Source organism: Trichechus manatus, unplaced genomic scaffold (genome assembly GCF_000243295.1).
Source record: "Trichechus manatus latirostris isolate Lorelei unplaced genomic scaffold, TriManLat1.0 scaffold00058, whole genome shotgun sequence".
Taxonomy (NCBI): Eukaryota; Metazoa; Chordata; class Mammalia; order Sirenia; family Trichechidae; genus Trichechus; species Trichechus manatus.
In genome coordinates, this window is record NW_004443994.1 from 8,733,325 (window position 1) to 8,743,988 (window position 10,664).

The 10,664-nt window shown below is 47.5% G+C and overlaps 1 protein-coding gene across 2 annotated transcripts in view; it reads right to left on the reverse strand.

Moving 5' to 3' along the window:
• Positions 1 to 10,163, reverse strand: part of LOC111820998 (breast cancer anti-estrogen resistance protein 3-like) — a 43,999-nt gene extending 33,836 nt beyond the window's left edge. Inside the window, exons 1-2 of one of the 2 annotated variants that reach the window (XR_002824481.1) lie at positions 10,105 to 10,163; positions 658 to 985 (exon numbers count right to left, since the gene is read on the reverse strand). Coding sequence is in view for 1 of the 2 variants with exons in the window: in XM_023733459.1 (XP_023589227.1) it covers positions 658 to 985; positions 4,992 to 5,013 (350 nt within the window). In the remaining variant the exon portion in view is untranslated. Of the gene's footprint in view, positions 1 to 657; positions 986 to 4,991; positions 5,241 to 10,104 lie in introns of those variants that run through there. The other variant, XM_023733459.1, reaches the window with a different exon arrangement.
• Between the last annotated feature and the right edge of the window lie 501 nt (positions 10,164 to 10,664).

Here is a 10,664-nt window from a genome sequence, read left to right on the forward strand (position 1 = left end):
CCAAGAGACAGAAAGGGACACATAAACCAGAGACTTCATCAGCCTGAGACCAGAAGAACTAGATGGTGCCTGGCTACCACAATGACCGCCCTGACAGGGAACACAACAGAGAGTCCCTGATGGAGGAGAAAAGTGGGGCGCAGAACTCAAATTCTAGTAAAAAGACCAGACTTAATGGTTTGACTGAGACTGGAGGGACCCCGGAAGACATGACCCCCAGACTCTCTGTTAGCCCAAAACTAAAGCCATTCCTGAGACCAACTCGTCAGACAAAGATTAGACTGGACTATGGAACGTAAAATGGTACTCTTGAAGAGTTTGCTTCTTAGCTCAAGTAGATACACAAGACTAAATGGGCAGCTCCTGTCTGGAGGTGAGATGAGAAGGCAGAGAGAGTCAGGAGCTTGTTGAATGGATACAGGAAATCCAGGGTGGAAAGGAGTAGCATGATGTCACAGTATAGGGAGAGCAACTAGGGTCACATAACAATGTATGTATAAATTTTTGTATGAGAGACTAACTTGAATTGCAAACTTTACTTAAAGCAATAAAAAAAAAGAAAAAGAGGAAGACCCTCAACAAGATGGATTGAAAATAAAATAAAACAAAAAGGCCTTTAAGATAGGTCATTTTCACTTGTGAAATTAAAGAAGTTACCTGAAGGTAAAGGTTTCACCCTTCCAGTCTTGCAGTGGATTCTCCTGGATGACGTCCTGGGTCAGAGGTGAGTTCTGCCATGGCGATTTGCAGTGAGGGAGGGTACCCATGTGACTGAAGTTATCACAGGACCTTGTGGGAGGAGGGCCTTTTTTCTTGCGTGGAAGGGTGCCATGTATAGACACGTCTTGATAGGCATCTGTACGGTGTTCAACGAGAGCTGACTTGCTGCTCAGAAGGTCCATGGATGAGGCCAGGGGGAACTGGTGATTCACAGGCACATTTCTGGGAAGGCTTGCAAATTTTCCTGCAGCCATAATTCTCAACTCTAAGGGGAAAAAAGTGAAGGTGAAAATGTAAGCCAATCACAAGACCCAACTTCCTATTGACAAAAGGAAATGGAAAGATACGGCACAACAAAAGAACGTACTCATGGAACATAAAAAGACAAATGCTGTCTAATGGCATCACTTTGTTGCTGTTTAGTTGCACAGTGGAAGGAAATGTTTCCATTGGTCCTGTGCAATCCCATGACCAGTTGCAGACTGGACTGTTGTGATCCATATGGTTTTCATTGGCTGACTTTCCACAAGTAAATTGCCAGGCCTTTCTTCCTAGTCCTGAAACCTGTTCAGCATCATAGCAACATGCAAGTCTCTATTGGCAGATCAGTGGTGGCTGTGCATGAGGTGCACTGGCCGGGAATCGAACCCGGGTCTCCTGCATGGAAAGTGAGAATTTTATCACTGAACCACCACTGCTCCCCAAATGGCATCACTAGTAGAACATAAGAATGGGAACACTTTGGTATTTCTAAGTTCACTCTTTTTATGATCCCACAGAGGAATTCTCCTGGGTTGGCAGCAGACCCTCCAACGGAAAAGGGCAAACATATTCCAGAGTCATCAGAGGCACATGAGCCATTTAATTACTCCAGAAAACAAAAGTTGATAGAAAGGCACAGCTAACTCACAAACAACAAAAAAGATGGTTAAGGAAAGACTCCAAGTTTCAGTGATAAATACATTAGAGAAAATGTTATAAACACATCAGATAATTAGTCCATGTATTTCTACCACCCTGCAAATGATAACAACAGGCAGAGATTATTAGAATTCTTTAGCCACTGCTGGAACGTCTTCAGCACCAGAGCAGCCCTTCAGTTGTGCTACCCAGGGGGATTGGGAAGAATTTTTCTGGCCAAGGCCTGGTGCTTATAAATAAATCAATGTGCTCTAATTAACACAGATGGGCCAGGGTCAGGGGTCAGGAGGTGGGCCACTCCTCCATACATGAGTGAGCTCAGCTGCATAGGAAGGCCACTGGTGGGTGGGGGCTCCATATACACTGTCCCCAGAAGGAACAGGAACCTGCCTGCCACCAGCAGGGTGAAGCAATGCCCATAGGTGCCTGTAGTCTGAGAAGAGTGGGGAGGGAAGAGAAAGAAGAAAAGGGAAAAAAGGGAGGGAGCATGGAAAGAGAGGAAAATGGTATGTGAGTTTGTGTGCAAAAGCAGCCCAAACAACTGTTCCTCCTCAAAAAAAACCCCAAATCTGTCGCCATCGAGTCGATTCCGACTCAAAGCAACCCTATAGGACAGAGCAGAACGGCCCCATAGGGTTTCCAAGGAGCAGCTGGTAGATTCGAACTGCCAACTTTTTGATTAGCAGAGAGCTCTTATCCACTGAGCCACCAGAACTCCACAATTGCAGGGCTTAGCTGTGCTGCTATGTTGTCTGGATCAGAGTCTGATACCAAGTCTGGCGTGGGTCCTTATGTCTCCAGGGACTAGCCCTAATTTTTATTCAAGCCCCTGTTTCTTGTTACCTTAAACAAGTCTCATATAATTTGGCTTAGGTGAAAAGCATGGTCTGCACCTAGACTTGGTATGAGACTCTGGTCTGGACAACACAGCAGCATAGCTAAGCCTGCACGCTGCCCTTCCCCCAAGGCTGCGAGGGGAACATCCGCTTGCCCCTAAAACCATTCTCAAGCCTTGTTGCAGGCCCTGTTCCTCACAGACTACCTTTTCCAACGCATTAGTTAGGAAATAGCTTTGGTTGAAAATCATCATTTAATAGCACTACAGTAGTTAACAACAACTGCAGATTCCATTTCAAAAAGGAATTGGAAACTTGGGACAATCAAGAATACAGCCCTCCAGAAGCTACTAGAAACTGGAATAAAGACAGCAGAGTATGCAAAGGAAACACTCAACAACAAATACACACATGATCCACTGCTTCCATGTGCAATAGAGGGAAACACACAAGTGCTGGGGGCTGAGTGGACTGAGACCCTTCACTCAAGGCATATAATCCTAGCCCTGTCCTCAGTTCTTTGCCATGCCTGTTAATTCTGGGGCTCGTCTGCTCCATGTGTAACTGGGACCATACAGAATGCCTGGATCATAGTGGGTGCAAAACAATAGAACTGTAAACCCCCGTGTGGGTCCCTCCCAGTTCTGGCTAGTACCTGGCACACTGTCAGCACTAGTTCAGTGTTAATCATTGTTATTAAAAAAGAAACCAAACTCCCTAGCCGTCCCTGCCTGATCACCAGTGACGTAAGCCTACACAATTCTTCTACCCTCCCCACCCCCCCACACACACCCCATAGCTGTGAACTCTTAACTGTTCATGCTATTAGCACCTTTTTTCTTCATAGACAGGCCTGGATCATTTCAAAGAATCTGGGGGGAGGCTCAGAGCACCCCACAGAACCTCTTTCTGTGCAAAGGCCCACACTGTTGACCAAGTCTACTTCCAGGCTAGTATGATAGGTCGTCATGGGTCGGAATCGACTTGAAGGCAACTGGTTTTTTTTGTTTTTTTTTAAACAGTGGGCAAAAGTTACCTTAGCTCCAGTGTCTTCAACAGCCTGGTTCCTCTCTGCTTATGCAAGACTTATCTAAATTTCAAGATTGAGCCAAAGTGCTCTAGAATGCACTTTGGCGCAATCTTGAAATTTTGAGCCAACTTCAGCAAGTTGCCTACACCTCGGTTTATTCTCTGATGACCAGGGATGCCAACTTCCCCTTCTACCTTCAATTCAACAGGCATTTAAGTGCCTACTACATATAAGGTACTTAAATGTTTATTGAACTGAAGGTAGAAGGGGAGAGGTTGACATCCCTGGTTATCTACCCTGGTGGCGTAGTGGTGAAGACCTATGGCTGCTAACCAAAAGGTCAGCAGTTTGAATCCACCAGGTGCTCCCTGGAAACCCTATGAGGCAGTTCTACTCTGTCCTGGTCAATATGAGTCAGAATTGATTCGACAGCAATGGGTTTGGTTGGTTTGGATATACAAGGTACTCAGAGACACAAAGATGCCTAAGCCCCAAACCCTGACTATTAGCTCTAAGAGAAGAGAGAATAATGTAACTTGTAAATAGAGACCTTTCACATGCTGGAAGGAAGAACAATTAACGTTGAAAGGACTCGAGGGGCTCTCAGAGATGGCAATACTGGAAATGAAGCATTTGAAAGGTGGACAATTGTAGGGAAAAGTCTTCCAAGAGGATGATGTAACAGCAAATGCACAAAGGCAAGAAAGTACCCCCACAGGGTCAGGAAACCGCAAGCGTGGTATGGCTCGAGTGGAGAAGCTGTAGAAGCATTTCTAGAAAAAGTTTAGGGCCAGACCATGAAGTCTTAGGAGTCCCTAAGTGGCGCAAATGGTTAAACGCTCAACTACTAACTGAAAGATTAATTGTTTGAACGCATCCAGAAGTGCCTCATAAGAAAGGTCTGGTGATCTGCTTCCGAAAGATCACAGCCTTGAAAACCCTAGGGAACAGTTCTACTCTGCAACACATGAAGTCACCGTGAGTTGGAATCGACTAGACAGCAACTGGCTTGGTTTGGTTCATGACGTCTTGGATGTCCTGCCAAGGTGACTGGACTTGACTGTAAGTGCCAGGGAAGAGCTAGAAGAGGAAGAATCCTGTCTGTGCTCAGGGACATAACCGGGGTAACCCTGGGAAGGTTATGCTGATGGCAACGACCAGCAAGGAATGATGAGAATCTCTGACCTGGGCAAGGAAAAGGAGAGATGGAATGAAAAGACATCTGGAGCTCAAGACCTGTGGCTAGGAGGAAGGAGCCCACAGCCATGGGAGGATGGTGCCATGCTGTAACATGCTAAGCCGTTGAGTGTGAGGTACCAGGGGGACAGTTCTGTCTAGGAGGATGTCAGATATTGGTATGTACAGTTAGGAGCAAGGGCAGGATGGAGATTTTTTTAAGTCATCAACATAAAGGGAATATTTAAACCAGAGAGTAGATCCTTTAGCTTGTTATTATCAAGATTAAATAACAGATGTAAAAGTACCTTTTAAACTGTCAGGAACCATGCAATATCCATGAATTATATCCTTGCTCTCTCTCTCACCATGGCTGCTTCAGAGAATGAGTTCTGAAAGGGTAAAGCAGTGGTTCTCAACCTGGCTGCACGTAAAAATCATCTGGGAAGCTTTTAAAACCCTGGTGCCCAAGCTGTGCCCAGATCAAAGAAATCAGAATCTCTCTGGGTAGGACCTGGGCGTCAGTCTTTTCAAAGCTCCCCAGTATTGTCCAGTGTGGTGCTAGGGTTGAGAACTACTGTATTAGAGAGACTGTTTGGTACACAGCAACTTGCATTCAGATTTGTTTTTCCTGGATAAAAGAATCAAATGGTGATGCAGAGGTATCATTCATTCAACCAAAGCATTCATTCATTCTTCTATTCAACACATTCATTTATTCCAGGCAGAGGGCTTGGATGGGGAGGATGGCTGGCACTGTGTCAGGTATTGGGGACATAATGTCAAACAAGACAGAGTGGTCTCTGTCCTCGTGGGGTTAATACTCCATTGAGGAAGCAGACAATAAGTAATGACCATAAATGTTGGTGGTTCTCAGAGATATGGGAGCACACAGAGTGGGGACCAGGGTCTAGATAATCTAACAGCCAAGGAAAGGCTTCCCTGGGGAAGGAATACTGATCTGAAGGATGTGAAGCAGAGTTTAATAATTGGAAGGAAGAGATCATCCAAGATGAAGGTTCCAGATGGTTCTCAGCTGCAGACAAATTTGAATTACGAGTCTCCTGCCTCCTAGGCCAGCCTCTCCTCTACAGCATATTGCCTCCAACTTGGGAGCTTTTCCCCATTAAAATACAGCCTGGCCTTGTATCTAGTAACTTAGAAATACTGGCTCAAGCCTGGATCCTATGTCAAGCTTGAATCAGTCCAACAGTGAGGTAAGTTGGCCCAGATGGAAGAGAAAGGTGCTATCCATGTGGAAGGAGCTCATTTGCAACCTTTTGGGTCAGTCTATTTCTGACTTTAGCTGTATTTTCTTTTCCCTGACTCCAGGAACCTGGATGAAATCCGAGGAATGAAGTGTGTTATGTGTAGCTGGAATCTAGGTTCATGGTAAATACTTTCCATTTTGACAGTGAAGCCACATACCTCATTTGACCACTAGACAGAATCTCAAAGTGTTATTGATACCTAGATGGGATTTCAAAGAATCAAGCTCCTTCGTTTTTCCAGATAAGGAATATAAGTGTTCATTCATTCAATATATATTCTCTGAGGGCTTACTATATAAGCATATTATATTAGGATATAATATACTAGACAAGGTCCTGCTCTCATGGAGCCTACATTCTCATGAGGGAGTCCAACCAATACAACAAGAAAAATAAACTAGGTAATATCTGAGTAACATGTGCTCTGAAGAATTTAAAAACAGTATAAAATGATAGGACATACTGGTTATGAGTGGAGGGCTACTTTAGATTAGGGTCATATAGGAAGACCTCTCTGAGGAGGTAACAATTGACCTGAGACCTGAAAAAAGAGAAGGAGCCACCCAAGAGAAGATCTGAAGGAAATTCCCCCAGGAGATCCAGCAAATACCAAAGCCTTGAAACGGGGCAAGTGATTGGAACAGCACAGTGGAAACCAGGTGTCCAGTTTCTCACTCCCGTTTTCTCTACTTGGAGATGTTTTTGCCTCAATGTCCCTGGTCATCATATACTTCTTATGTGCCATTTATAAAGGAGCCCTGGTGGTGTAATGGTTAAGGGTTCGGCTGCTAAGCAACAGGTTGGCAGCTTGAACCCGCTCAGCAGCTCCGAAGAAAGACCTAGCAATTTGCTCCCGTAAAGATTACACTCTAGAAAACCCATGGGGCAGTTCTACTCTGTCACATGGGATCACTATGAGTCAAAATCGACTTACGGCACCTAACAACAACATATGCCATTTGATTTTTTTTAAAATCAAATATGGTGTGACTCAGACTTTAGAATCAGATATTTATAGGTTCAAATCCCATCCTATCCCACCGATGGACTAAAAACTCTGCCACATATTTACTGTCCAGGGACAAGTTACTCAGCCTCTCTGATGGCCACTTTTCATCTGTGAAAACAAGTTAACCCCTATTTCACGGGGTTGTTGTAAAAATTAAATGTGACAGTGTATGTAAAGCCCTTGGCATACAGCAACCCCTCCCACCCACCAAAAAAAAAAACAACCCACAGCTGGCAAGTCAATTCCGATTCATAGCAACCCTATAGGACAGAGTAGAACGGCCACGTCGGGCTTCCGAGGCTGTAATCTTTACGGAAGCAGACTGCCACATCTTTCTCCTGCTGAGCAGTTGGTGGGTTTGAATGACCGATGTTTCGCTTAGAAGCTGAGCGCTTTAACCACTGTGCTCCAGCAAGCACTCGATAAATAGCAGGCCTCCTCTTAGCAGGGCAGGGACCATGTCTGTCTTGCTGATCACTTTATTCCTCTTATGGTGATAGTTCACAAATGATGCCATGGTCCTGGGGAAGACTGTAGCCAGAAAGGATGAGGGGGAAAACATTTTAATCTAGAGCAACAGATGTAAAACACACCAAACCAAGGAAGATGTAGACACAGACACACACGGGTACACCAAGTGAGCCCATATGCAGTCCTTAAAAAAAAAGCGCAGGTGAGAGACTTTGGCCATCACCTCTCTCTACCATGCAGGTAAACAGACACAGTGTCCTGAGTCTATCTAATGCTAGATCTTGAAATATATACAAAGGTCAATGACTCTACATCTTGATATGAAAATATGAGACCCACTTGAATGTTCAAAGAGCTGAAATCTCGATCAGGGACAAGGGAGAGCCTCACAAACTTCCAACATCTTTGCTCCTCCTGACCCTGGTCAGCTGCTGTGCTTTGAAATGCTTGTGAACAGCAGCCCAGCTCACTTGCTTTACAAGATGTCTGAAAGAAGCTGATAATCGCATGCAAGTTGATAAGCAGCCCACTTGTCTGAATTTTTCTCTTTGAAATTGGATATTTTCAAGGAAAACTCATAGATTGTTATCTGACATGGGCTTTAAGAACTTTCTATCATATTTTCAACTCTGGAAATGTAACTGTCTTGACTGCCCCATTATGACTAGGACAGAGAATTACAATTTGGATCTGTAGCTATATATCTTCTCTGCAAAGTCAGACAGGCAAAGGAGATGGAACAATCGCATGCATAAAATTGGTTTATCCACTTAGAGTGAAGTTTTGCTTGAGTTTCGGAATTAAGAATATCCCTTTATTTTCTAAGTAACTTTATGAAGTCTAGCCAAATGATTAAAGTATGAATAATTCCTCCATGGATTATATCTCAAGCAACACAGCACAGGATCTACACGATAAAGTTCCTAAGATTAGCATCCGTTTGACAACCGGTATTTTCTATATGAACAGGAGATTGATATCTTGGTTAGTCATCTTGGAAGTGTCAGGCTTCTCAGCAGCAGTTTAGAGAGCTGGAATTAGGGAGGTGAAGGAGGACTTGGCATAGCGAGCCGTTTACATTATACGCAATACGCCCCCTTGCACACACGCACACAACCGCTTTGGCTGCAGCGTCCCCATTATCAATTGGGCAGCCCCTTCTCACTCGGGACTCTCGCCCTGCTGGGCTCCGCCCCCAGCACCGAGGCCTCCGCCTACCTCCTGGATCTCGCCTCAGATCCTGGCAACACCGAGGGAGATTATTGGCTCCTAAACTGACCTTCCCCTCCGCCAGAGTACTTTTTTTGGGGGGCGGGGGGGAGAAACAGAGATCTGCATAGCCTTGGGAGATAGGAGTCAAGACTTAAAAGCAGCCCTGAATGCGCGGCTTCTACGTTCCATTCCAGCTAATGGGGCTAAGGGGAACGCAGACACGAGGTCAGTCAAAGGGTCTTTCCCTTCTGCAGCTTGCTTCAAGCGAGCTAACACCAAAACCAGAGTTCTCCACTCCCCAAAACCCCCAACCATGACACGCCGCCCCACGGAACATGCACCTTCACCAGCTGCTACGGAGCCCACCCGACCACCTCCCCGACGAATGTCCACACCGATCAAATTGTTTTCAGAGGTGGCCGTCTCGGCAGCCTGAGTAAGGAAAGATGGGCTGAGATCCGAAACTCCTTCCTGTTGCTCCCACCGTCCCTCCCTTCCCCTCCTTTCCGCGACGCAGAGAGAGCGACACAATCAACTATTCATTCTTTCTCAACAAAGGGAGAGACGCAGGGGGATGTTGTCAACAGTTACAAGCAGGCTCCTTCGCTTTCCTTGCAAACTCTCCAAGAGATTAGTTGAGAAACTCGCCTCCTCCAAGCCCTGGGCTTCCAGCGGAGCCCTCTCGGCCGGCGCGTCCCCCAGCCCCCACGGGCCTCGGGGCAGAGGGAGAGTACGTGGAGGGCGGCTGGCTGAGCCTGGACGGGCAGGGGTCGGGAGGGGATAGCGCCCGGGGAGATGTCGCTCGAGAGCGAATGGGCTGAGATGCTCGTCGCAAACCGCTGAGCACCTCCCGCCGGGGGGCACGTCCCGGGAGTCCGAGCCCATTCGGAGGGCCCCGAGGGCGCAAGCCGAATCTCCCCTTCAGTCACCCCTGCCCCCAAACTCCAGCTCTGCGGGGGCGGGAGGGCGGAAGGAGCGCCGATTCCTCCTTAGAACCCAACTTTCTCCAACAAACTTCTCAGCTCGCCTTCACCGGCTACGAGGAGAGGCCGAGGCGCCTCTGAAGGCGCAGCCCCCCCAGGGGAAAAGGGGCGCTCAGGCTGCGGAGACTCACCTCCGGGCGCGGCGCTTGGCGCCCCGGCTCTCCGCTAGGGCTCAGAGGCGCCCAGCGCCGCCCGCGCCGCGGATGCTCAGGGAGCAGGAGCCACTCATGGTCCGCGGGGCGCGCCCGCCGAGAAGCCCGCCCGCGGCTCGCCTGTGCGCGCGGCGCCTCCGCTCCGGCTCCGGCTCCGGCTCCGGCTCTCCTCCCGGCCCGGGCAGCTGCAGGCGCGGCTCTGAGCCGGCGGCGCGCACTCCGGCCCTCAACTGGTGATTTGCGGCTTCGCGGCCCCACCCCGGCGACCCGATTTGCGCGGCCTTTCGTATCCCCCCGCGACATTTACATTCCGGTGACCTCACCTTGCCCTCTTCTGTCTGGAGCTTAAAGTTTGGTTCTTTTCATATCTCCTCCAAAAGCCAGCTCTCAAGTGCAGATCGACCACCCCCTCACTGTGTCCCTCTCGAGGGACAACCCCGCCTAATCCACTCCTCCCCCTTCCCCGCGTTATTTAATTACCCAGCAGATCTGCTTTGCTCCTCTGCAGACACCTGGCTGGCTTTCACTTTAAAGGGCTTTGATGGGACAAAGACCCAGGTAACAACAAATGACCAAGCCATGGGAACGGGCCAATCAATCACATCGACCGGGGCATATTTAAAGCAAAGTGCTAGGTGGAGGCGGCACTTCAGTACTAGATCGTTTGGTGGAGTGAAAAACTGGAGCAAACTGGAGGACTTAAATTACAGATATTAAGAACTATTATAAAGGTATAGGAATAGTAATTGGCAGCAAGGATAGACAAATCGACAAATGGAATAGAGTCCAGAAACAGATCTACAACAAATGGTAACTTGATTTATGTCCACGGTGCCGCTGTGGTGGGGACGGGTGCATGAGCTGGGGTGGGAGAGGGATGGTC